The following is a 27,952-nucleotide window of genomic DNA, read 5'->3' as shown; positions in this document are numbered from 1 at the left end:
GAAGGTCTGACTGTCTTAAGGACAAATAGATCACATACCACCATTCTTTCAAGGGATATCACTTCTAATCAAGGTTTCCCAAACTCAGCGCTCTCAGTGCTTTGGGCCAGATGATCCCCTGCTGTGGGGTCTGTCCCGGGCGTTGGAGGGTGTCCAGCACCCCTGGCCTCTGCTCACCAGATGCCACCAGCAGCCCCCTGACTCTGACAGCCTGCGTGTGTGCAGACACTGCTGAATGTGTTCTTCTCAGGGCAGAACCACCCCCGGGTGAGGTCCATGACTCTCAGCAGATTTAATTACCTAAAATCACCCACCACCACTGGCCGCAAACTTGATTCAGTGTCCTGCTCTCTAAAAGCACTCCTGGATCTTCCTGTGTGCCCTGCCTCGCACAGCAGTGCTGGCATCGCCAAGTCAGAGGGGTGGACACCGAGGTGAGCCTAGTCTCTGCCCGTGTCCCAGTCACTTTCTTTGTCTCATTCATTCAGTGAATTTTTATTGAGCACCAGTATCTACTTTAGGAAAAGTCTAATCCCAGGGAACTTAAAGTCGAGTGGGCATGACGGACATTAATCAAAGGGAAAAAAATACATATTATCAACACCCCATAAATTTTTGCTAAGAAAATTTGAGGGTTTATGTTACATGGTGATTATATCTGTGTCATTTACTATGAAAGTAAGCAGTATATTATAATTATATATTTTTTCCTAAACAACTGTAGTCTTCCCTTGAGCAAATAATTCACTTAAAAAATAAGTATCTCCAGAGGCAGCCACTTTCCATTCTTAGCTGTGACATGTGGCATTTACTTTGTTTTCTAAATATTATGCTTCTACTGCTATTTCTTAGTTTATCAATTTTGGAAATTTTATACTGACTTGTAGTCGTGATAGCTGAGAACTTTAGCTCTTTTGTACAGTGCTGCACTTAAAGGGAATCCCACTCTGTCCCCGCCAAGCCTGGCCTTGGATTCAGGCGCTGTCACCAGAGGTGTGCAGCAGCATGGGGTCCGGCCAGAGGATTGGAGAGGGAGCCCCAGGAAACTGGAAAGATCTGAGGCGGCCTGGGGAGGGAGGGGCTTGGAAAGCACCCCGTCAAGTTGTTCAGGAAATGCGGAGGTGACCCCCAGCGTCACGTGCCTGAATCTGACCCCGAATGGCGTATCACAGACTTGGAGAACTGGACGACGGGTGGAGCGCCGCCCAGTCCCAGAGCTGCCCGCCGGGCGGACCACGTGCAGGGGGGCTCCGAGTAGCACTCACAGACTTTGAAGGGGGAACTGGTGTTGAAACCACAGCCCAAGGAGGCTGCTTGGAAACGGACTGGAACCCAACTGGGTTGATTCCTGACTAAACAAAAATAGTAACATTCTCCGTAGGATTTAAATGAGACTCAGAGTCTTGTACTGTGTTATTCAGAGTGTCCATGATACAGTCTAAACTTAATTGACAGACGAAGAACCAGGAAAATCTCAACGTAAGGGAAAAGACACCCAGCAGACAGCAACGCTGAGACGACACGAGTGTCGGAGTGATGAGATGAAGACTCTCAAGCAGGCCCTGTGAAGATGCTCTGGTAAATCAGAGCAAACCCTCTTGAAACAAATGGAAAGACACAAAGTCTCAGCAAAGAGACAGAAGGAAATTTTAGAACTGAAAAATAAAATTGCCAAAATAAAATATTCACTAGATGGGCTCAATAGCGGAGTGCAGATGACAGAAGAAACAGTCTGTGAACTTGAAGAAACGTCACTAGAGTTTATCCAGCCTGAACCACAGAGAGAAAAATGATTGCGAGATAATGCACGAACCCCTGTGCTGTCAGAGTCCCAGCAGAAGAGAAATAATGCAGTGAAAAAAAAATTTGAAGAAATAATGGCTGAAAACTTCTCAAATTTGGTGAAAGACTTAAACCTACAGACTGAAGAGGTTCAGTGGACCTGGAGATAAATGCAAAGAAATCCACGCGGAGACCCAGCCTAATCGCACTGCTGAAAAGTAAAGACAGAGCCTTAAAGGCGGCCGTAGAAGAGTGGTGCAGAGCTTACAAAGACACGATCATTTGCATGCTTGTGGGCTTCTCAGCAGGAACCACAGAGGCCGAAGGGAGACAGAGCAACACTCGAAAAGCAGTAACGGAAAGACCCCAAAATCGAGAGTTCTGAATCCAGCAAAAGCCCTGCGGGAATGAGGGTGGAATAAAGACATTCCCAGATGAACGAGAACTAAGAGAATTCATTGGCAGCAGACATGCTCTAAGAGATAGTGAAGGAATTTCTTCAGACAGAAGAGAAATGATATCACACGGAAACTTGGCACAGCGGGAATGAAGAGAGAGCAACGGAAGCGATGAATACAGTACAGCATTCTCCTCCTTCTGGGTTCTTTAAAACATATTTGATGGTTGGAGCGAAAATTACAACACTGTCTGGGTTTTTAAGGATCCTTAAGCTTTGTGGGTGTAATAGGTAAGACAACTATAATGTGAAGGGGGAGGGTAAAGAGACCTGCACGGTGATCAGGTTTCCACAGCCACCTGATGTAATAAAGCACAGATTTTGAGTAGATTGTGAAAAGCTAAATATTTACCTTGTAAACACAAGAACAATTGCTAAAAATAAGACTGTAAAGAAACTCAATAGACAAAGTGGAATAATTCAAAATAAGGCAGGAAAAGGGAAACAGGAATGAAAAACAGAAGGAGCACATTATAAAATGATAGTCCTGGATCCAAACACGCCAATAATTACGTGAAATGCAAATGGTCTGAGCACACCAACTTCAGGACAGAAATTGCCAGGTGGCATAAAAATCCAGGGTCCAACTATATGCTGTCCACCAGGAACTCACTTCAAGTATAATGATGTAGTAAGTTAAAACAGAAGGATGGAAAAATACGCAGACACGAATCAAAAGAAAACCGAAGTAGCTATATTAATACCAGACAAAGCAGACTTTGGAGCAAAGGAAATTTCTAGGAATTGAGAGAGGTGTTCATATGATAAAAGAGTCAATTCACCAAAAGGACTTGCAATCCTAAAAGTGTGTGCATTTAACATAGAGTTTCAAAATGCAAAAAACTAATAGAATGGAAAGAAGAAATAGACACATTCACAGTTACAGTTGGAGATTTCAACACTCCTCTTGGAGTAAACGATAAACATGTCGATGGAAAATCACCAATGATACAGAAGACCTGGACAGGGTCATCAGGCAGCTGGAGCTGAATGGCCTTTGCAGAGCACTCCCCCAGCACAGCAGGACACGCGTTCTTCTCAGGTGCACACAGAACATTCACCAAAGTAGATGATTTTGTGCATGATTTTTTACACAGAAAATCTCAAGGAATCTACCAGAAACTCTTACAATAAACAAAGGAGTTTAGGGAGGTTGGAGGATATAACAGGGGGTCAAGATAGAAAAATCAATTGTATTTCTATATACTAACAAAGTATATACAGTTGGAAAGCAAAAATCTGAAGAATAGCATTATTTACAAAGCTGTCCTCTCAGGTGCGGGATCTGTGTGCTGAAAACTGAAAAACATTCCTTTTGCTGAATGTCATTCTCACTGGTAACTCAAAGGTGAGTCAGAGGAGACCTAAATAAACGGAGAGACAGCATTTTTATGAATCGGAAGACTCAACATAATAAAGATAAAAATTCTCCTCAAATTGATCTTTAGATCTAATGCAGTTTCAATCATAATTCTTGCATGACTTTGTTTTTTGGTAGATACAGACAAGCTGATTCTAAACTTTATGTAGACAAGCAAAGGAATTAGAAAAGTCAAAATAGTTTCGAGAAGAACAATTAGGTTGGAGCGATCTTACCACACAATTTAAAGTTACGGTAGTCGACAAAAGTGCTGTTGGTAAAGGAGCCGGCACGAACGTTCACGGAACAGAATAGAGCGCCCAGAAGTAAGTCACAGTCTTAGCCGTTCCCTGTAAAATTAAGTATGCACCTACCATATGACCTTGCAGTCCTTCTCGTGGAGAGATGACACTTAGAGAAATGAATTATGTTCACACAGAAATATGTTCACCAATGTTCTTAGCAGCTCTATTTATAACCAGTCAAGCTGGAAACAGCTCAAATGTTCCTGAATGAGTGAATGGATAAGCCCACGCGATGCTGCTCGGCAATAAGGAGGAACGGGCTGTCGATACACACTGTGGCTTGGATGGATCTCATCAGCATCACGGGAAGGCAGAGGAGCCGGTCTCAAAAGTTATACACCATGTGACCCCACTTAGGTGCCAGGAGACAGAGGTGGGAGCAGCTCAGTGGGGGCGGGCTGGGGTGCAAAGAGACAGCATGAGAGAGTGTTTTGGGTGGTGGGGCTGTTTTATACCCCAATTGTGGTGGTGGTCACGTGTGTTAAAACTCAAAGAACTGTACATCAGAATAAGAAGAGGCAACGTAACATAGGTTGATGAAGGAATGCATTCAGAACTGGGGTAGTGTTGTGATTTCTGCTCGCCTGAGGGTCTTCCTGTGATGGTGGTCTCCTGGGATTCTGACCCACAGTGATTGTTTTAGGGCCGGGGGAACTGTTCCTGGTCGAGTTGTTCCAGCGAAGGGTGCATGACTGTCATTGCTCTGCTTGTGGTCAGTAGGTGAAGCAGGTGGAATCGGGGACAGTCCAGTTCCAGTACTCGCTGAGCCCCGAAGGACAGCCAGGCACGCCCACAGGGCACACCAGTGGCCCCAAGCCAGAGCGCCAGTCCTCCAGGAAGCCACCCACGTCCCCTTCAAGTAAGTATGTGCAGGGAGCTGCCTCCTCCTCCAAGAGCACGGCATGACTCCCTCTATTCCTGAGATACTTATTCTGTACGATAACATTTATCAGATGGTTGGCACAAATTGCTTTCATTTGGATCAGCTGGTTGATTTCCAGCTTAACCGTGGGGTGTAGAATCTGACAGTGATGGAGCGTGGCCCAGCCCTCTGTCACCTGTGCTCCAGCCACAGGTGAGCTCTGTCACTTGCAGCTCCCTGACCAAGGGCCTTGAGAGGTCTGTTGGTGACGCTTAAAAGGGCACTTCCTGTGGGTGTCCTGCAGACTCGGGGCTCAAGAGTGGGAGGCTGGCCAAGAGTCACAGACGGCCAGCTTTATCTTGCACTGTGAATGTAGTTGTGAGTTTGTTGTTTTTAAAAAGTTGTTTCCACTCCCCTGGAGCCCTGTCCGAGAGTGGGAGGCCACGGCCTCAGGGTGAGGCTTTCTGAAAGGGACAGAGGGCTCCCGGCAGAGTGACGCCTGTCCCGCGGGCGGTGGCGTGCCCACTTGTGTGAGTGCAGCTGTGAGCTTCATGGTGGCTGGCCCGGCACCTGCTGCTGAGGCCGGTACCTCATCTGATGGGTGCTGCTGGGTGTCCAGGGAGGGCTGGCCAGAGTCTTGGGCGCAGGTCCTCGGTTCCGGTGCAAAAGCCAGTGAGTCTGTCGTCTGGGAGTGATTTGTTATGAGGTGAGACTCTAGCTTTTAGAGACTGGTCTCCTTGACTTTAATTTCGCAATTGGCGGAAGTAGCACACTTGTTTCTCTGGCCTAGCACTTGATGTGCTGGCCTCCATCGTCATAGTCTTCCAGGATTTTCTGAGATACCTGAAACATTCAGGCACCAAAACGTAATAGCTGACTGCTCCGGGACAAACCACACCGTTAAGTCTTTTCCTCCTTTCCAGAAAGGCAGCACGTGTGGTGGGCGCCCTTCCCGGTGCTGAGTGCTGTGCTTCCCCGCTTGCTCTCGGGACTGCTGTTCACCCCAGTGTGTGCGCTGACCGTGGCATCTTACTTAAGTGGTGCTGAAATGGACAGCACCCTTGTTCTTGAGAAATTGCCAGGATGGCTGCTGGAATCCTTTGCAGCGGTGGGTGGTAGGCATGTATTTTCCGCCAGAGCAGTTGAGAATAAATTTCCAATTTTATTTGATAAAGTTGAATGCATTGGAAGCATAGATTACATAGTTAGGTGAGGGCGTGAGGGCGGGGGACGTGGACCAGGGATGTCACTGGGCTCGTGGCCGGAGCTCTGGGACCTGCTGCCTAGGACAAGCTCGCTTCAGGCACCTGTGAAAGGAGTCAGCAGTGCAAACCTAAGGGTCTCTGCGGGGCTCAGAGGTGCGGAGTGTTCACACAGCGCCCGGCGCACAGCACGGCTGTGACACGTGGCAGCTGCCAGGTATTATTTATTTACTTATTCATTTATTTATAAAAAATTGAAGCATAGTTGATTTACAGTGTTTCAGGTGTACAGCAAAGTGATACACATATATATTATTTTTTCATATTCTTTTCCATTGTAGATTATCATAAGGTTTTGAATATAGTTTCCTGTGCTATATAGTAGATTCTTGTGGTTTATCTGTTTTATGTATAGTAGTGTGTATCTGTTGATCCCAAACTCCTAATCTGTTCCTCCCCCACCTTTCCCCTTTGGTAACCATAGTTTGTTTTTCATGTCTGTGCATCTATTTCTATTTTGTAAGTAAGTTAATTTGCATCAGTTTTTAGATTCCACGTGTCAGTGGTATGATGTAATACTTGTCTTTCTCTATCTGATTTATTTCACTTAGTATGATTCTCCAGGTCCATCCATGTTGCTGTAAATGGCATTATTTTGTTTCTTATGGCCGAGTAATAGTCCATTATATATATGTATATATATCTCACGTCTTTTTATTCCAGTCATCTGTCAATGGACATTTATGTTGCTTCTGTGTCTTGGCTACTGTGAATAGTGCTGCTTTGATTATTGAAGTGATTGTATCCCTTTGAATTAGAGTTTTCTCTGAATATATGCCCAGGAGTGGGGTTGCTGGATCTTACGGTAAGTCTATTTTTACTTTTTTAAGGAGCCTCCATACTGTCCTTCTATAGTGGCTGCAGCAACCTACATTCCCACCAGCAGTGTAGGAGGGTTCCCTTTCTCCACACCCTTTCCTGCGTTTATTGCTTGTAGACTTTTTGACGATGGTCATTCTGACCTACCTCACTGTGATTTTGATTTGCGTTTCTCTAGTAATTAGCGATGTTGAGCATCTTTTCATGTGCCTGTTGGTCATCTGTGTGTCTTCTTTGGAGAAATATGTATTTAGGTCTTCTGCCCAGTTTTGGATTGGGTTCTTTGTTCTTTTTGATATTAAGCTGTGTGAGCTGTTTGTATATTCTGGAAAGTAAGCCTTGTCAGTCACATCAGTGATCTACTGAATCCTAGAGGGACCCTCTGCAAATATTTCCTCCCATTCTGTGGGCTGTCTTATGGTTTCCTTTGCTGTGCAAAAAGCCTTTAAGTTTAATTAGGTCTCATTTGTTTGCTTTTGGTCTTGTTTCCATGACTCTAGGAGACAAATCCAAATAAACATTGCTGCAATTTATGTCAAAGGGTGTCCTGCCTATGTTTTCCTCTAGGAATTTTATAGTATCCAGTCTTACATTTAGGTCTTTAATACATTTTGAGTTTACTTTTGTATATGGTGTTATAGAATGTTCTAATTTCATTCTTTTATGGGTTAGCTGTCCAGTTTTCCTACCACCGCTTATTGAAGAGACTGTCTTTTCTCCAGTGTATATTCTTGCCTCCTTTGTCATACATAAATTGACCATAAGTGTATGGGTTTATTTTTGGGCTTTCTGTCCTGTCCTATTGATCTATTTCTCTATTTTTTGTACCATACTATTTTGATTACTGTAACTTTATAGTATAAAGGAGCCAAGGAGCCTGATTCCTTCAGCTCTGTTCTTCTTTCTCAAGATTGTTTTGGCTATTCAGGGTCTTCTGTGTTTCCATTTTTTTGTCCTAGTTCTGTGAAAAATGCCTTTGGTAATTTGATAGGGATTGCACTGAGTCTGCAGATTGCCTTGAGTACTATGGTCATTTTAACAATATTGATTCTTCTAGTCCAGTGGGTTAGTTTTGATTGATTGATTTTTGTCCTAATTTGGATTATATTCATAATCCCTGCTTCTTTATAATCATAATTTTTGATAGATTGCAGATATTGTGAACTTTACCCCACCGGGTGCTGAGTATTTTTGTAGTTGATAAATACTCCTGAGCTTTGGAGTCAGTCTGGCTGCTCGGGGTCTTGCCCTTGAGATCTGTCAGAAGGACCAGACGGGCATTCAGTGTAGGGTGCAGTGTTCTCCCCTCTCGGTGCTCTGCCTGATGCCCCCTGAGTTATGAGGTTTACCAGCCTGCGGGAACGGCCTGTTTCTGACCTTGTGTGAGCACTGGGTCCTGGTTCCTCTGGTCTGGGGGGCGGGTTATTTCCCTGTCCTTGGGTGGTTTCCTGATCAGTGATCTGATGAATCCTAGAGGGACCCTCTGTACGGGGCTGGAGTCCTCTCTCTGCCCGCCCCTCCTGTCTGGTGCTCAGCCCTGCAGACTCCAGCTTCCTTGGCCCCCCGGGCTCTGAGCTTGGTCATCCAATCAGGAGCTGCTGTGTTCTGTCTGGGTTCCCTCCCCTGCACGTCCACCTTCAGAATCACTCAGCGTGGCGATCTGGGCCAATCAGAGGGCTTCCTTTTTTTTTTTTTTTTTTTAAATTTCTTCAATTTTTTAATTCTTTTTTTTGTTTTTAGTGGAGGTACTGGGGGTTGAACCCAGGACCTGCATGCAAGCTGAGCCCAGGCTCTACCACTGAGCTCTACCCTCCCCACTGAGGGCTTGCTTCTTCTGTTTTCTGTTCCCCAGGATCCTTTGCTGCCTGAATTCCAGTATCTTGAAAACTGCTGTTTTTTATATTTTGATAGTCTGAGAAAACTTTGTTTTGGATGGGAGGGTAAGTCTGGTCAGAAGCAGAAGTCTTTGCTGCTGTTAATGATTCCCAGGCCGTGGAAATCATCCACCCCAGGGCTGGTGGTCCCAGCTGCTTTGTGCGGAATGTGATTCCCCACCCGGGTCATCGTTTGCATGACTCTGAGTCCTGGCTCATGCCCTCTGCCTGGGAAGTGTCTCCACTGTGCACTGCATTTATTTTCTTTTAAAATATATCCTTTTTTATGTAAAAAATTACATATTCAAGAATGGCCAAGGCAATTTTGGAGAGGCTTCACCTGTCTTGATTTGCAGGGTTACCATAAAATTAGAGTGACCAGAACAACACGACAGGTACAGACATAGATAAATAAGTAACAGGACAAAATAAAAAGTGTGGTATATGACAAATTACAGATAAAGGGCATATTAATTTCCTATTATTGTGATAACAAATTACCATACACGTAGTTGCTTAAAATAGCATGAACTTACTATCAGAGTGTTCTGGAGGTCAGAAGTCCAAATTCTCACAGACTAAAGTCAAGGTCTCAGGGCTGTGTTCCTGCTGGAGGCTCTGGGGGAGGATCTGTTTCCTTGTCTTTTCCGGTTCCCAGAGGCCACCTGCATCTTTGGCCCCTTCCTCCGTCCTCTGGGGCAGCAGAGGTACATTTTAACTCTCCCGCCGCCCTGTAAGGACTGTTGTGATTGCATGGGGTCCACCCAGATCATCTGGGACAGTCTCCTCATCTCACGGTCAGCTGATTAGCTACCTTGGTTCCCTTGGCAGTGCAACACAGCATGTGTGCAGGGTCTGGGGATTAGGGTGTGGGCCTCTGGGGCTGGGGGCACGATTCTGCCTGCCAGTGGGGCAAGGGAGGGCCAGTCAATGAACAGTCCATGTGGAAAATATAAAATCAGATCCTTATTTCATGTTGTGTACAAAAATAAATTCTAGGTGGATTATAAAACAAAACTTTACAAGTATTGGTAAATTTTAGCATGAGAAGATTGGAAAGAAGAAAGATGTTAGAAAGAGCTGTTCTGAATCAATGAAGAATAATAAACAAGATAGAATAATGGGCAAAGGATATGAAGAGGGAGTTCACAGAGAAGAAACCGGAATACCTGGTAAACACATGAGAAAGTGCTCAGTTTCACTAGTGATTGGAGAAATGCAAATTAAAATGAGAAATGATTTCCTTCCCCTCATGTTGGGAAAACCTTGCTGTGTGACAGTACTCAGGTTAAGGAGGATTTGGGAGAAAAGCTCTCACCACGTAGAGAGGTTTGCAGTACGTGCGGCCACTTTGAGGAGCAGTTTTGTAATGTTTAGTTAATACCCTGTAAGTCAGAAATGCCATTTCTGGACACCTGTTGCAGAGGGGAAGTGGTTCATGTGACACGGGGACCTGGACGGGGATGCTCGCGACAACACTGCTTTTAGTGGCTGAAGCGTCGGAACCAGCTTGCCTGCGCCCCGGTCGGGGGATAGAGGGGAAAGCTGATTTATTTGGACAGCGGATGCTTGATTGCAGGTAAAATGCAGAGAATAGATCTCCCCACATTGTGGTGGGTAAACCTTCACAAGGAATGCTAAGTAGAGATGGACAGCTCAGCAGCCTGTAAGTGACTGGAAACTGTCACGTGTTGTTGGTGAGTGCAGACTTGCCAGCTGGATGACCTTAGACCAGTTGCTTAATGTGTCTGTCCCTCAGTTTCCCTAGCTGTCAAATGGGTGGCTTAAAGACCTAAGTATGCAAAACAAAACTTGAAGAGTCTTAGAAAAAAAATTGGAGACTATTTTTATGATCTTGGGGTTAGGAGGGCTTTCTTAAACAAGATAAGGCATAAACCAAAAGAGAAGATTGAGAAATGTGATTATGTTAAAATATAAAGCTTTAATGGACAGGGTGTGGAGAAAGGGGAGCCCTCCTACACTGTTGGTGGGAATGAAGTTTGGTGCAGCCACTAAGGAAAACAGTATGGAGGCTCCTTAAAAAACTAAAAATAGACTTACCATATGATCCAGCAGTCCCACTCCTGGGCACATATCTGGAGGGAACTCTAATTCGAAAAGGTACATGCACTCCAATGTTCACAGCAGCATTATTCACAATACCAAAATGTGGAAACAACCTAAATGTCCATCAACAGATGACTGGATAAAGAAGTTGTGATATCTTCATACAATGAAATAATGCCATTTGTTGCAACATGGATGGACCTGGGGATTGTCATTGTAAGTGAAGTAAGCTAGAAAGAGAAAGAAAAATACCATAAGCTATCACTTATTTGTTGAATCTAAAAAAAAAAAGAAGGAAACAAATGAACTTATTTACAAAACAGAAACAGATTCATAGACATAGAAAACAAACTTATGGTTACCGAGGGGAAGGGGGTGGGAAGGGATAAATTGGGAGTTCTAGATTTGCAGATACTAACTGCTATATATAAAATGGATAAACAACAAGCTTCTACTGTACAGCACAGGGAACTGTATTCAATATCTTGTAGTAACCTATAATGAAAAAGAATATGCAAATGAATATATGTATGTACACATATGACTGAAACACGATGCTGTGCACCAGAAACTGATGCAACAGTGTAAACTGACTATACGTCAATTAAAAAAACAAAAGAAAAAAAAAACAAAGCTTTTATATGAGACGACTCTAGAAACACATTCAAAAGACGAACCTCTGACTGGAAGACATCTGCAGTACATGAAGCCATTAAGCACGAATGGAAAGGAGATTAGAAAGAAGAAAGGTTATAGAAAGAGCTCCTCCAGGTCAATAAGAAGTCGTTAAACAACTGAAAAGAAAAATGGCCAAAGGTTATCAGGGGTCGTACAGGGGATTCGATGCCTAAGGGTCCGTCCAGGTGCTCGGGCTGCCTGGCCGGGCAGATGCTCCCCAGCTGCCGTCGGCTGTCATCAGCCTGGTCATCACCGAACCACTGCTGGTGTCATCCTTCTGCGTGACATGTGCTCATACCCCTTTGCACCACCCGCCCAGTTAAACGCAGGTCCAGAGTCTTACTGGAAGCAAGGCGACCAGCAGGTCAGGAGCAAAGGCAGTATCTGCACAGAGCAACTGTTGACCCCAGAGTCCCTGATGGGCACAGACCGGTGCCCGTGACACCATCCAGGGAAGCAGATTCCCACTGGGCTGGGGAAGGTCAGTGTTGGCCCTGCTGCTGCCACTTTATGCGAGCCATTCTGGAAGAGGTAGGTTTGCTCAGTGCCCCCCACTCCCCATATCCATTCAGCAAACTCACTGAGAGTCTGTGACGTGCCAGGTACACTTCTAGGCTCCTGTCCTCATGGGGCTTATGTTTTAAAAAGAGACAGTAAGTGAACACACTAGCCAGTGTTTTAGGTAGCAAAAGGAAAACCGTACCACTCTGGCCTTGGCTGCTGATAGGAAGCTGTGTGCACGTGGGGCGGGGAGCGTGTGGGGTTTTCTGCTCAATACTGCTGTGCGTATAACCTTGCTCTGAAAATAAAGTCTATCAAAGAGTAAGACAGAATAGCAGGTGGGGAACTTCACAGTCAGTGCCTGTCTTGATGTGATTAACTTGTGTTCAGGATTTATGTTTCTGTTTCCATATTTGAGGTCCACGTGCGGCCGAGGCCAGGAGACCTCAAGGCCAGACAGTAAATGTTTCAGGCTTTGTGGGCCAGACAATGTCTGTCGTAGTTGCTCCCCTCTGCTGGTGTGCAGTGAAAGCCACAGATGGCGTGTAAATGAACAGGCAGAGCTGTGTTCTGATAAAACTTTACTTATAAGCACTGATTGTGGGCCAGACTTGACCAGGGGGCCATGATTTGCAGCTCCTTTCTTTTTGCTTGTGTCTTTGAGCACGCTGCTTGTGTAAAATGAGTGCTTAGGGTTCTCTGGACACACAGAAACAGGGGGATACACATAGGGAAGAGGAAGAGGAAGAGGTTTATTACGAGAAACTGGACCGCACACTCAGGGGAGGCCGAGAAGCCCCATGACTACCGTTGGCAAAGCTGGAACCCAGGAGGGCTGGTGGGGTGGTGCAGTCCGCACCCAGAAGCCTGAGAACCAGTGGCGTCGGTGATGTAGATTTCACCTGGGTCTGAAGGTCTCAGAACGGGGGATCCCAGGGCAGGAGAGCGATGTCCCAGCTCTGTGGTCAGCCGAGGGGCCGAGGTGTTCCTTCCTCCACCTTTTTGTTTTGAGTAAACCCTCCACAGATTCCATGATGTGCACCCCCACCCCCACCCCCAACACGGGGAAGGGCAAAGGCTCTACTGAGTCACTGTTCGAGTGCCAATTTCACCTGGAAACACCTTTGCAGACACACCCAGGATAATGTGGAAGCAAGTATCTGGGTGCCCCATGAGCCCGTCAGGTTGGCACTTCAAATGTTAAGCATTTTTTCTGTGCTTTCGACTAGTTTAAACAAAAGGCAGGACCTGTCCCGTGAAGGTCTAGATGGAACTCAGCTGTAAAGCCTTCGGGAATCTGGTGCCTTTGAAGGGATGTTTTGACAACCGGTCAAGTTTCTGTTGGTGGTTACTGGTCTGCTTGGGTTTTCCAGCTCATCACGTGGGTACCTTTGGGGTACACACTCTAGAAAAATGGTCCGTTTGGTTGCATTCACAAAGATACTGGGATAAAACTGTACCTGATTTAAAAATTCTGATTTGCATTGTTAAATAACAGAACCCAACCGAGTAAAATTTAAAGCTCTGATTGGCTGTATTGAGCGAGGCGTGACTCGGGCCGCATCCCACCTTGCCAGGAGGAGGGCTCCTAGGAGCCGTGCAGAACGGAAGGCTCACAGGCAGAAGGGGTGGGGCTGCGGAGAGAGCGGGTTACCTGTCCTTCCTCTGGGAGGTGACGAGGGCCCGCGTGGCAGTGACCTCCCTGATGCCGACCGGGCAGCGCCAGCCTGGCCGCTGAGACCGCGTCCCGGGGGAAAGCTGGAGCTGCACTGGGTGGGCGGCTCAGCCCTGGCTTGGTGACGCTGACTGAGCACAGGTGACTCTGCACTGGGCCTGTCGTTTTTTTTGAACAGTATCTACGATTAGATCCCCCTTCTCGTTCCGAGTATTTTGGCGGGCCTCCTGTTCTGGGTCGGGCTGACGGGAGGCGTCTGCCTTTCATCACTCCCCACGAGGATTAGCTCTTGGTTCCCCTCGTTGGTTCCCCTGTCCTTTGTTTCTGAGTTTCTAATTGTATCTTTAATTTTCATGAACTTAACTAAAATTTAATTCTGTATGCTTTTATCAAGTCCGTCCTCTTAATTTTTAAAAAAAACCTTTTAAAAGTTGAATGCTTTGTGTTTTTCCCGTTTATCGGCTTCGTAATTGTCCCAGCTGAGGTTCTGCAGTTTTCTTCCAGGTCCAGTGCGGACCCTGCTTCGTACATTTTGAGCTGTAGGATTCTTGTTTCCTCACTTGTTGATTCCCATTTCTGTTGCCTTTTACCTAGAATTTAGAAGTGTTTTAAAATATTCCCACGTTAAAAAAATGTATACATACTAAACTTTTCTTGCCCTTTCAGAGGGAAACTCACCCTCATCTTTAGGACCCTGCTCCGCTGTCTGTCTGCTCCCTGGCACGGCCTCCCTCCCACGTCTCCCGCCCCTTTGGAAACCCCGCTGTTTATTTTGTATCGTTGTTTGTTTGCCGAGTGGCTTCCGTCTGCTGCTGCTCCTGGGGTGTCTTGGTCCAGCTCACTGTGGTAACAGATAGTTCCAAAATCTCCCCAGTTTAAAACAACAAGGTGTATTTCCTCCTCTCCCCCGACATCCTGGTGGGTTGGTAGTGGCCCTGCTCATCGTGATCCCAGCTGGCGCTTGTTATCTTGAGTCCTGCGGGTTCCCACGCCACAAAGAGTGAGGTCTGAAAAGGATCTGGTTCCAGCGGGTCAGTGCTCCGGCCCGGAAGTGACCCCGTCACTCCTCCCAGCTCCTGGGCTGGAGCCGGTGTGTGGCCCCTCCCAGCCGCAGGGCTGCGCCCGGAAGAGCCTCGGGGCGGATGCTTGTCCGATGCTAGAGACGATCCCAGGGGCATCTCCCGATCGGGGGGCCGAGCCCATGTCTCTCCCTGTGGCTCAGCAGAGTCCTGCCCCTCCTAAAGCCCTCAGCCCTGTGGGTAGAGAAATGGGTCCATCAGGCCTTTTCCGTACAAGGGGTAGAAACTCAACTCAAAGTAGCTTAAACAGAGAGGGAGCTGATGGGCTCACCGACAGAGAAGCCCTGGGGTGAGGCCGGGCTGCATCCTGGCACTTGGGTGATGTGGTGAGGACCCGGCGTGTCTGTCTGTCTGTCTGTCTCCCACTCCCCCCCACCCCCCGTCCGCTCACCCTCGAGCTCTCAGTGTTGACTGCCTTCCAGGGAGGGTGTCCCTGCGTGGCGGCTCCGGGAGCTGATCGGCTATCCCTGCGCTTAGAGCTTCTTTTACTCAGTCGTTCCAGTGGAAGTCCTGAGGGGGAGCCCCTCGCTCTGCGCAGTCACCTGCCTGTGCCCTGGATGCCTGTGATGGGGACAGGCTGGGACAGTCCGTCTTGGGTCACACACCCTCTCTCGGTGTGGGGTTGGGCCAGCCCACCGTGACCACAGGCTTGAGGACTGGGGGCTGGTTCCCCAAAGGGACACCATCGGTGCTGCTCTCGGAAGAGAGGGTGGTTCAGGCGGGCGAGACTGGCAGATGTCCCTCGATGACCCCTGTCCTTGGTCGTTCCCTGTCCTCGGCTGCTTCCACGGTGTAGTTGGATCCCAGCTCTGACCAGCTTTTCCTGCATTCCTTGATCTTTGAATGAGCAGAGATTGGTAGCTCCTGCCAGTGAGAACCCGGCCCGTGCTCTGGAGGCCCACTGTCTCCACTTCCAGACGGACTGCTGGGCACAGAGCAGGGTTTGGGGGGCAGGGGCCCCTCCTGGGGAGGGCTTCCCTACAGAGGTCACTCGCTTCGGGCTTGAGACGGGCTCTGTTGCCCACTGAGCTGCACCTCCTTCTGGGCGGCCGGGCCAGCTGGTGTCGTTCTCCCGTGCACGGGACTCCCTGAGCCGCAGCGTGGCTTGTCAGCGCGGAGCTGTTGGGGGCACATGGCCTTAGCTTTTTGTCGGAAGATTTACTGCGCGTCCTTGGCAGCCAGGGGCAGGTGTCTGGTGGCAGGTCAGGCGTTTGCTCTGGTGCAGCCGTGCGGTAGCAGCATCGGCTGTTCTTCTGCTCCTGTTTGGGGACCAGCGGATCTGCATGGATGGACCCCGATTCCATTTGGTTTATTTAATTTGGATTTATCGCTGCATTCATGCCACGTTAATGTGATCGCCTTCATCCTAGGTTCCAAGCATTTGAAAACATTGCCTCCCCAAGATCTAATATAGGAGACTTAAATATCCGCTGGTGGTTAACTTACGATGGAACTTTTCCTACTTCAATATTTTACCAACTTATATGGGTCCTTTGGAAATCTTAACGGTATGCGGCTGTCACTTTAAGTGAGGTGCTTTGGCTTTCTGTTATAAATTAGCCTTTTTATTTTTTTTCTGCAAAATTACAAGGGCACAAAGGTCCATCCATCAACCTCCATGAAAAGGCGGCGTGGGGCCACTAGAGGGCGCTCAGTCTTCAGTTTTCGGAACTTGGAATCTCCCTGACCCATATTTTGCTTTTGAATATTCTGGTGGTGTCAGAATTGTGGTGTGTTTGCTTAAAAAATGTGAAAACAGCCATGTAGAAGGGGTCACTGAAAATACGCAGTAGTTATGGTGTTTCCCAGAGTTGAACTGAGCCAGATACTTGACACGGTGGTGACCTTTTGTGCTGTGGACGCCGTGGGGCACGTCCTCCCCGACAGGCACTCCCGGGCCCTGGATCGTGTCCTCCTGGAAATCACGCAGCAGTAGGGAGGGCTAAACCTGTCGAGCAGGGGATGGGAGTTGAAGCACCAGGAACCCGAGGGCACGTTCTACAGAGCGCGTTGGTGAGAGGTTCAGAGTGACGGCTTCCAGGAGGGCGATGATGCTTCTGAGCCTGGTCCTTGAAGGTGACCCCATCCCCAGGGCTACGGGCACGTCACGCACTGCTCGCTCCTCTCGGGCCTGATTAACCGAGATGGGGCATGTCTGGGTCTCAGATTCCTTCAGCACAGAGACCCAAGCCCACTCCCTCGTCCAGCTGTCCCCTGACCTCTTCCTAGACTTTGCTCACCTCCCCCATTCCTGTGATCAAAGTCTGGGGGAGAATGCCTTTGTAAGCCCAGATAATCAGGAATAAGGGCTTTTCAACTGGGTTTGCCTTGTGAATTCTTAGTGTCTGGAGCACCATTAACTACAGAGTGAGCCTTTATATTTAAGGTCTGACAAAGAAGCTGTTTCCACGGTCTTTACTGAGATCGCGGCGATGGTGTCTTTCGCTGCGATGACCCCGTCCTCCCCTGCGCCTGTGGGGCCAGCTGGTTGGCCCCGTCCTGTAACATCCCTGGACTCCCACCTCCTGGTCTAAGGCCTGCACCCCACCCCCACCCCCCCCCGCCTTGTCCTGAGCTGCCCGGTTGCTAAGCAACAGCCGCCTCTCCCTTCAGCTCAGCACCGGCAGGTCTGTCTGCTGAGCTGAGCAGCGTTTTCCTCCGTGAACCCCCATCGTCAGGCTCTGCTGGCTTAGTCTCCTTTCCTGGGTTCAGCCAAGAGCGCGCTCTGGAAAGCGGCTTGCACGTGGGGTAAAGGGCTTCAGTGCTGCCTCCTATGCAGGGCCTGCTTCTGGTTGGTGGTCAGCAGGAGGGTGCCGATGGGGACCCCACTGGCATTCCCAGGGAAGACACTGGCCAGGCCTCTGCTCTCTCCAGCCTGAAGGGTGTCTTCAAGCCCACTGCCTGATCGCCATTTGTCTGGGTACTTACTTTGTGTCTTTCTGTGGCTAGAAGTGTTGACTTGAAAAGTAGCCCCTCTTGCCCCGGAGCGTGAGCTGTCTTCAGATCTGTGTGGTCCTGAACCCCCACCCCCTGCCACAGGGTGCAGCTGTGTGACCCAGCCCAGGTTTGGGGCAGACCACAAGCCCCCGCCTGGCCTTGTAGTCAAGGGTAGGGCATTTGGGCTTCTAGCAGCCGAAATGACGGAAGAGAGGACCAGACAATGGAGCTTCTGGTGATGGTGCTTTTCAGCGAGTGGAGGTTGATGAGGGGGTAATGGGGTGTCAGGGAAATGAACCTTCAGATAGTGGCAAAGCTGGCTGCACCTGGACACGTGGGGCTCGCCTTCTTCTCAAGCAATCAGCGTGGCCCTGTCCCCATCGCGGTGGGCTCAGGGAGCCTGGGGGCCGCTGACTCTGCTCCTCCCAAGGCTGAGGTGTCCCTGAGCTGCCCAGAGCACCTGGCAAAGCCGTCGTCTCTGAGTTCCTGCGCTCTTCTAATGCCCAGGTGACTTACCTGAACCAGAGCCCTGCGGTGCCACGGCCAGACAGACGCCGATGTTACTGCCGGCGGGGGAGAGGAGGGGCCCGGGGTGCAGTCAGCAGCTCCTGCCTGGACAGCCACGCTCGGTGCTGGGCCCCCTCGTGTCGTAGGTTCAGCCGGGAGCGTTGTCATGAAGACACGCCAGATAATGACCAGTAAACCAGGATTTCAGTTCTTTTAAGCTCCGCAGGTGACGCAGGAACACACGCTTACGTGTGTAAAGGGGGAAGCCCAGCCTCGCTGCTCCGGCTGCTCCGTGAGTTTCAGCGACTTCCCTGCGCGCCTTCGCCCACGCGCGGTTCTCTCTCTCTTTTCCTTTAATGCAGCCGGGCTTCGATTCGGCGGCTGGCTGGTGACTTGTTTCTCGCTCTGTAACTTGCCTCGGCAGCATCGCACGTCAGGACCCACCTGTCAGCCTCCCCCTTTTCGCTGGCTTCCGTGCTCTGCACACGGACCTGCCCGCTTTCATTTAAGGGCTCCATTTTCGGGGGCACGTGGGCCATTCTGATGGCTGTTTTCCGCGGTGCTGCCGTGGAGGCCCTTGTGCACGTGTCCCACACACACCGCCCACGTCACTGCACACTCGGCCTTTGCACACACATGAGTGGCCCCACGGCTTGGTCTTGCCCACCCTGGTTGCTCTCAGCCTGGTCCTGCTCTGTGGCAGAAGGCGGGCTTCCCAGTCAGACCCCCACACCCGCACTGTGGCTTTTGGGAGACTTGGACACGTCTGGAGGACACGGTGTCCCTGGGTGAGCCTGTTAGAACAGTTTGAGAAGCAACTTAACCAGTGGCCACCATGTGGCACATTAAAGCAAAAAGACTTGAAACCGAGTTATTTTATGGTTTCCATGTATTTTCTCTCAGCCCGTGCCTCCCTGGGCTGTGTGGATCCTGGGGTCACCAGCGGTTGTCATTTTAATCCGCTGCCAAAGCCTTTCCTGTGCTGTTGATTCTCTAGGAATATAAGATTGCCCACGTTGTGATGTAAAGAATTACCTTTAAAAACACAGCGCAGCACCCAGCTGAGACAACGTGGGGAAAATAAAAGAGCTTGTGGGCCGTTTCCAGGGGGCTTAGATGGTTTAACTCTCCGCAGCGTGAATTTCGACCTTCCTCGACTGGGGGACGGAGGCACGAGGGCCGGGCTCCGAGCACCAGCCTCTCTGAGCAGAGGAGAGCGGAGCTGTTTCCTGCAGTTTTCCCCTCGTTACCACAATCAGCCCGTGGAGTTTTCAGTCTCTGTTTTGGGTGGAACGGGGAGAATGCCGCGTCTGCCCTCCTGTTTCACCTTTCAGGCTGCTTCAGGGAGGAGGGCGGGGGCAGTGAGCGGCTGCACTGAGCCCTGAAGGTGTCTGGGGAGAAGCTCGTGGTTTCGTGGACAGCGGGCCCCGGCAGAGCCCTCGTCTGCGTTTTGCTTCCAGTGCGGTGACGTCTTTCCTGGGAGGCGAGGCTTGCTCGACGGTGTGCTGACTCCCTTTGAAGTGCGTTTGTTTCAGGACCCGAAGGCTCCTTGGGTTGCAGCGTTCCCGAGTTCTTTGGAACCACGTTAACTTGGCTGCTTCGAAAGGGGCTGGGTGGAGTGGCCCGGGTCAGGCGGGCAGCCCCCACCGTTGGCTGGAGGTGGCGAGGCTGGTGGGTGAAGGCATGAGAGATTCAGCGTGTCGGGGATGATCTTGAGGAGATGGGGGGCCCTGGGCCCCCCAGCCAGGCTGAGAGTCTGGGCGGTTTAGGGGACTCCTGCAGGGGAGCGGGCCCGGGATGGGGCGCGGGAGCAGCACAGGTCAGCACCAGCCTGGCCCTTCCCTGGGCCACCGCCTGGGGACCGTGCCTGGGGAGTCTGCTCCCTCCTCAGGCGGGGGCCTCGGGGCCTGCAGGAACCAGCCTGGCCTCAGCCAGGGCAAGGGGGCCCCGCAGAGGACTGGCCTCGACTCCTCTTGCCACTGACACACCCACACTAGCACCCCTGTAGCGAGTGGGACTCAGGAGACAGGCTGTGCTTGGGGCGTCAGCGGGGCCGTGAGTGATGGAGAACGCAGCCCTGCTGCGACGTCTGGCACGTGCACCTGCGTGGCTGCTGAGAAGTTTCTTATTTAACAAAACAGCAGGGGAGCCCCAGCCCAGGAAGCGCCAGCCTGGGTGGACGTCAGAGCTCGGCTCCCGGGAGGCCAGGGTGCATGAGTGAGTGAAAGGAGGACGAGCCCCAGGGTGAGCCCCCGAGGGCCTTCGGTGTCTGAAACTGTGTCTCACGGAGCTCACGGATGCAGGAGCAGGAGCAGGGAGAATGAGGCCGGGCAGAGTGCAGAGCGAGCCCAGGTTCCACCCCCAGGCGGTGACTCGGTCCACTTCGCATCATCCCCAAGTCTCCTCCAAGCACTGAGCGCGGCTCAGCTCTGAGCAACAGCGCCATTACCACCAGCCCCGACTGAGCCAGGCTCGGGTGCCCTCACCCCACCCAGGGTGACGGCCCCCTCCCTTCCCCATGTGCTTCCTCCCAGGTCCTCCAGCACCACCGCCCCAGGGGCTCGCCGCCCCGCAGGACTCGCCTGTGGGACCAGGGGTAAGTCCAGGCCCCAGGGGCCTGTTTCAGAACTCCAGAATCAATTGTTTAAAGGTTCTGGGGGCAGGAAAGTCCTCCTTGCATCTTTAAAAACAGCTGATGGCCTATTTTCTTTTGTGGGGCTGGGAAGGGTCCTGGAGAGCGAGAGGGGCGGGCCCGGCCGCGGAGGGGGAGGCGTCCTCAGCCCCTCCTGCCCGCGCGCTGGCCTCTGGTGGTTGTTGATTGTCTTCCAGTTGGCCGTCAAAGGTCTGTTTCAACACTTAAATGATGTGTTCTCCCTGCAATTATGTCTGATGGCTGAGAACCACTCAAGACTGCACGGCCTGGATTTTTCTTTCCCCCGAGATGCTGAGGGGTGGTCTTCACCCCCTCCCTCTGCTGGGGGGTGGTGTCTGGCAGTCACCAGCGCTCAGGGCAGTGAGGCTGAGGCTTCCCCGGGCACCAGCCAAGCCCGTATGCCGAGCACAGCCAACAGAGGCCCGGCGTGTTGACCGCCACCCGCTGGAGGACAGACGTCTCCCCCGGGTGCTGGCAGTGCGTGTGGCCCCCTCTCTGGAGTCCTGAGCTGGGTGTGGGGCTGCCCCTGGCTCTGGGCTGGCTCTGGCCGCGTGGGTTTGAAAGTCAGAGTTGGCTTGTCCTTCCCATGACTTTGCCAACATCGCCCTGGAAACTGACTTTCTAGAGAAGTTGAGTAATTGAGTACCAAAGGCCGTCCCCAGGAAGTGGCTTTCATGGGCACCAGGCGGCCTGGAAACCAGTCCAGAAGTGGATGTGGTCCTTGCCTGAAGACACGTTTGGCGACAGGCTCCCGAGCTCCCTGCTGCCTGTCCCAGCATCTTCCCTCAGTGGTTTCCATGTTGCCCCACGTGTTGAGGGACCACAGAAACAGCGCCTCCCACCCCGGAGGCAAGAGAGGCTCGCGACAGCTTGTGGGGCCTGAGGGGCCTGAACACGACCCTAGAGACCTTCTCTGCCCCTGAGATGCTGCCTGGCTGGGCCTCCCAGTGCTGCCCGAGCCCCTCACCCTTTCTTCCACACTTCTTCATGTGTTGGGTCCCTCTCTGGGCCAGCTGTCATCACTGACAGCAGATGTCCCATTTATAATGTGTACATTATAAATAGGGACCAGGATTTGAGAGATGGCTCTTCAGTAGAGTGGGGGTCCTCCATCTCTGCACACCAGCCTTTTACGGCAGCATTCGTTTTCCAGACATTTGTAACATTTATAGGAGGCTCGCCATGTGCTGGGTACTGAGCCAAGTCCTTTCTCATGGTAGTCCTGGAACTTAGGTGTTGTCAGCATCCCCATTTTACAGGTGAGGAGACCGAGGCAAAAAATGGTTAGGTGACTTGTCTGTAGTCATGTGACAGCCAAGTGGTAGAGTGGGGATCCCAGTGCCTGCGTCGGCTGCTGTCATGGTCATTGCCTCCACAGACAGGTTCACATCGTAGAAACACAGGTAGTTAAGTTGGAAGGGGTCCTGGAGATGCTCAGTTCAGGGATGGATGTGAAACCCAGAGAGGTTCAGAAACCAGCCGGCTTTGCAGCCCACGGGTGGCTGAGGACCCGGCTTCCCTGGCCATCTCGCCTTCCCCACCTTCTTTTCCTTGTTAATGATTTTTATTCAAACGTTACAGTCTGGGAGAGATCTCAGAGTTGCACGTCTCAATAATTAGAAGAGAAGAAATTAGGAAGGGTTTTGGATTCCAGTCACAACCAGATCTCAGACCTTGCTGCCTTTTGTGGCTACATCCAGGGTCCTCCTTCCTTCCGAAGGCTTTGTGCCAACGTGGGCGGGAGAGGCTTGTGAAGTTGTGAGTGCATTTTATCATCTGACCCAATCTTTTTTGCCTTCAGTTGTCACTCTCCCAGCTGGCGGCTTCCCCGCAGTCCCCGGCCCAGCGCCACTCACCCTCTTCCTGGCAGCCCCAGGGCCCCGCACGCTCCCTGGCCCAGCAGGTAGGTGTGTGCGCCCCACTCCCGTGCTGCCTCCTTCCCGGGCTTGGCTCCAGACTCCTGACTTGGGCTGAAGTCTCTGACTTGGCGAGCTGTGCTGGGCCTCGGCGAGGTGGCCGAGACCTTTGTGGGTTCCCTGGGGTGCGGGTGTAGGGGCAGGGCTGGGCAGCACCTCCTTCCCCAGCGCATGCTTGCCACCATTCCATCTTGGCGACCAAGGGGCCTGCGGTCTGGGAGCTTTTCCTGCCGCAGGGCTTGACTTAGGCTTTTGCTCAACCCGAGAAGACAAAGTTAAACTGCCTTCAGATCTCTGTACATCAGCGAAAAGGAAAGTTTCTCCGGGGATGGAAACAGAGGCCGATCCAAGCTGCCAGCTCCCCTCCAGGAGAGTTCGCGAAGCCCACCACCCTGATTCCAGGGGAGCCGAAGGGCCGAAATAGGCTTGTTTCCTTCCACTGACCTCAGGGGTTTCACACAGGGTTTGCTGGTTCCCCTGCAAACTGCATCTCCCATTTTGCCCTGGGGGTCTGTTGAGGAGAAACGGCTCTACTTAATTACTTACTAGAAAACACTCTCAGTGCCGTGAAGTGCCTTCTTCCAGAATGTATCTGGGGCTCACGTGTTTGTGAAGAGCCTGCCTCTCGTGTTGCTGGCCCGAGGCCTGTGCTCTTGCCTCGGGTCACGTGGTGTTCCTTCTGCACTGAGACGGGAAATTTGGGAAGCGAGCTTGAGAGAGAACATTCCAGATTCCAGGCAAGCTCTTCATGTAAATTGACGCCTCCTGCTTGGGAGGGAAATGCAAGGCGGAACGCGGGTGACCGCCTGGAGCGTTCGGGTGACGTGGGGACAGGGGAGCGCCTGCACACGAGCTGGGGGCTCGTCCCACAGGCTGTCTTGTGCCGTTGGAGGTGGTTTCATTTTTCTGTTCCACAGATGTGGCCGTGGCTTTGACATTAATTTGACTTCTCAGGCATCAGATGTCCCCCGTGCTACTGAGCTGTTCATAAAATTGATGATTCTTTCCTCACTGCTTTTTAAAAAAAATTTCTTCTCTTCTTTTTTTTTTAATTGAGGATGAGAGAAGTAATTAGGTTTGTTTGTTTGTTTGTTTATTTAAATAGAGGTACTGGGGACTGAACCCAGGACCTTGTGCATGCTAAGCACACACTCTACCACTGAGCTAAACTCCCCCGCTTGCTTCTTGACTCACATAAAATCCAAGATGCCCAGGTAAATCCTAATTTCAGAGAAACAACAGTTTTCAGCGTGTCCAGGACGCTGTGTGGGACGCCCTTGTGTTACCTGAGATCACAGTGCAGCTCAGCCGCCTGTGCGTTCGCTTGTCCAGGTGTCCTGGGTTTCATGCTGGGGTCCCCGGCGGCCTCACCTGGGCCCCATCTTGTTCGGCAGGAGTCCCCCTTGGAGGGCAGCATCTCTCACCTGGAAGCTGACCTGGGGCAGACGTCCTGGGCCCTGGGGATGCCCGCTGCTGACCAGCTGCGGGAGCTGCCGTTCGCGCCTGTGCACGCCCCGCCCGTCGTGGGGACCCAGGCCAGGAGGTGAGCAGCTGGCCGGGGGGCCCCAGGCGAGTGGTGTGCCGCTGAGGCCATCGGACTCTCTGAACAGCAGGCTTTCCCGCTTTCCCCAGAGAGGCGGATCCCGGATCCCATGTCCCGGATCCTGGTGCTGCCTCTCGGCCGGCCCTGTCCTGGAGGCTGGCTCAGGGGGTCTTCCTGTTCCAGCTCTGGGGGGAAGCTCTCGCGAGCATCCATGGTCCTGCTGCAGTCGGCCGGCTTTCCCGAGATTCTGGACGCTAATCAGCAACCAGCTGAGGCCGTGAATCCTGCGGATCCTGTGAAATTCAACCCTCAAAAGGAAGAATCAGACTGCCTACAAAGCAATGAAATCGTGCTACAGTTTCTTGCCTTTAGCAGGTGGATCCTTGACTATTTTGTCTGTTACTCTTTGCCTGGCTTTTGCGTTTCTTGTGTGGAGGAAGAACTTATGTGTGGTTCTGACCTGGCAGAACTCTGTGATCGGGTCACATTAGGTTAAGGAGTGCCGTCTGTCTTTATTTCTGTTTGGCTCGGACCCACCCGCAGCCATTTCCAAATGCTGTAAGACCTGCTTTGACGGTCTGCTGTGGTCCTTAATGAAAACAGGGACAGCGAGTTGGCCGGTCCCCGGGCACGGATGTAGCTCCGAGACCAGGTTTCTCCAGCCACGCCTGAACTGGGGGCAGGTCCGGCGGGCTCCCCGAGGTCACCGTAGGGATGCTGCTGTGTGCGTGCGTGGTGAGAGCCCGGGTTCTCTGCCTGGGTACTTGACTGACGCGGAGCTGTCGTTGGAGCCAGGGTGCCCCAGGACCGCCAGGCAGCGCCGTGGCCGAAGACCGTGTACTTCACCTTCCAGTTCTACCGCTTCCCGCCCGAGACCACGCCGCGGCTGCAGCTGGTGAAGCTGGAGGAGGCCGGGAGGACCAGCTCCGGCTCCCTGCCCCACATCCTCGTCCCAGTTCATAAGGACGGCTCCTTGGATACTGGTGAGTGCCCCTGCCCCTGGCAAACATGAAATCCAGTGCCGGGCTCTGTGAATTTTCTTATTTAAGAAAGATTGTGCAATGAATAATTTCAAGCATGTACAGAATCTGAGAGGATAGTACGATGAATCCGCACTTCTGCCTCTCAGCTCTGACGATGATCAGCAACACCCCCGCCCAGACCCCTCCCCAAACCGGGGCTCTCTGAAGCAAATCCCAGACAGCATACAATTTGGTCTATATTTTCTTGTATATATTTAAGAAACGAGAGCTTTTTAAAAAATTTTTATTTTTTATTGAAGTCTACTTGATTTACAATGTTAGTTTCAGGTGCACAGCAAAGTGATTCAGTTACACATATACATACATGTACATATTTTTTCAGATTCTTTTCCATTATGTGTTACTATAAGAAATCGAATATAGTTCTCTGTGCTCTACAGCAGGTCCTTGTTGTTTGTCTGTTTTATGTATAGTATTGTGTATCTGCTGCTAATCCCAAAGTTAAGGAGTCTTTTTTGGAAAACATAGACTCAGTAATATTACCCCACCTGAAATAATGACTGAATATCATCAAATATCTAGCCAACATTAACATTTCCCATCATAAATAATAAAAAAATACTGCCATAAAATCTTTTAATAGTTTATTCAATCGGGATATGTACGTATATGCAGGACTGGGACACTCTGCTGTACACCAGAAATTGACACATTGTAACTGACTAAACTTCAATTAAAAAAAAAAAAAAGAAACGGCATAGGATTGCTATATAACTTATGCACATCCTCCTGTAAAAGTAGTTTATTCAGTCCGGGTCTCAGGAAGGCCCGTACTTTGGTGTGATTCTGCAGCTCTTTCTAGCCGTAGTTGCCGTCACCATCCCATCTCTGCTGTTTTTGTTTTGCTTTATCTGTTGAAGTGGCCGCGTAGCTGGTGCCCTAGAGCTCCCCGCCACCTGCACTTAGGTTTTGTGTCCCAGCGCTGACGTTGGCGGTGTTCCTCGACCCCCGCTTTTTCCTGTAAATCGGGAGCTAGGTGCAGACGCATGAGCAGACACATGCTTTCTGTTTGGGGCAAGACTCCTCCGCAGCTGGTGGTGGGTCCCCTCTCTCTGCAGCCGCATGACACCTGCGGCTGCTCGTGCTCCATTGGGGGCCGTCAGGACCAGGGCTCCTGAACTGATGGCTTCATTCGAGGTTGCACAGCGGTGACGTCTCACTCCCAGAGCACATCTTCGTCTGTTGGCTGGAATGCTTCCTTCAAGGGGAACTTCCCCTCTTCAGCTCTGTGGTTACCTTGACACACAGTTCACACAGGGAAGGCAGAGTAATGCTTGATTCTACTAATTTTCAAAATAATGAGACAGTTCCCAGCATTCTTCACGGGTGGGGCCAGTGACTTTTTTTTCCAGGTATCACTATAAATGGACGGATTTAAATTCTAGTGGAGTGAAACATACGACATACGTCGATGTTTTTGGTGGCCCTCTGCCCTGTGTTGGGTCAGTCACGTGGCTGGTAAGGGACGGAGCTGGGATCCGAACCCGTGCTGCCTCCTGAGTAGAAAGTAACAGGTGGAGAACAAGACGTATTAAAATACCAAATGAGAGTAGTTTAACATCATGAACATCGGGCACAAGTGACAGCAGGCAAGTGCGGTGCCAGGATCAGGAAGCCTGCTGGGTCATAACCGGGAAAGTAAATTGCTGGGAAAACCCGATTCTGAGTCTGTGAACTTCTAAAAACACAGCCTCCAGTCACGAGGAACAAAGTGCTGGGCTTTACGGGGAGAAACTGACAATCCTCTGAACACAGGAGAGTTTGACACCCTTCTGTCAGTACATTGATAGATCCAGCAGAAAGAAAGAATAGGATGTTGTGAAATACAATTTAAAAAGATCTTATAAAACCCATACAGCCACTTTAGAGAATACGCATTATTTCAAGCATACTTTGAAACTTATAAAAACTGATTATTCATATATATGTACATATTTTAGGCCCCCAAGCAGATATGGCTATTTACCAAGAGAACCTGTATCTACTAATTTTGCAGCATCCTCTGACCACAATACCTCGAGGTCAGAAGTCAGTCACTGCCTCCCCACAGAAGGCTCCAAACTGCTGGATTTTTTTGAATTTTAAAACATACTTCTAATTTTTCCCTAGGTCAATGAAGAAATCAATTTAGAGATGGCTATTTAGAAGTGAACGACAAAGTAATATTGCCTATCAAAACTAACAAGTAAAAATGGTAATGACCAGGAAATTCGCAGCTTTAAATGCTTATATTGGGAAAGAAGGAAGTCTATTTTAATATGCTGATCTAATTGTTCCACTCAGAGAGGTTTGGTGAAAAAAACAACAATGGGACAAACCCGATAAAAGTAGAAGGAAGGAAATTAAAAAGTGAGCGTACATGTTTAGAAAAGAAAGAAACAGAGTTAGCCGAGCTGTGGGGCGTGAGGGGTTGCAGGTACAACAAGGCTCTGTTCCCTTGTCCAAGGTCAGAACCAGGGGACAGAGTCCGAGCCGTGGTGGGAATGCAGTTAGTCCGAGGCCTGGGTGTGCTGGCGTGTACCCCCGCTGGGTGAGCCACAGGCCGAGGTCGGGCTGGACAGCCGCAGTTAGCCTCAGACCCTGCCGCCCCTGCTCACCTGTGCACCCCAGCATCCTCTCTTCCTGCCGACAA

General features: G+C 50.5%; 1 protein-coding gene across 1 annotated transcript in view; it reads left to right on the top strand.

Moving 5' to 3' along the window:
* The window catches only part of NPHP4 (nephrocystin 4), a 102,935-nt gene that overhangs the window by 46,243 nt on the left and 28,740 nt on the right, over positions 1-27,952 (top strand). The window contains 6 exon segments of the mRNA XM_032495045.1: positions 4,625-4,763; positions 20,700-20,761; positions 22,620-22,721; positions 24,129-24,277; positions 24,461-24,652; positions 25,073-25,260. Of these exon segments, the coding sequence (XP_032350936.1) occupies positions 4,625-4,763; positions 20,700-20,761; positions 22,620-22,721; positions 24,129-24,277; positions 24,461-24,652; positions 25,073-25,260 (832 nt within the window).

The sequence above is a fragment of the Camelus ferus genome, chromosome 13 (assembly GCF_009834535.1).
Source record: "Camelus ferus isolate YT-003-E chromosome 13, BCGSAC_Cfer_1.0, whole genome shotgun sequence".
In the NCBI taxonomy this organism is placed as follows: domain Eukaryota; kingdom Metazoa; phylum Chordata; class Mammalia; order Artiodactyla; family Camelidae; genus Camelus; species Camelus ferus.
Note: the sequence above shows the minus strand (reverse complement) of the source record. Positions and strands in the feature narration are given on the sequence as shown.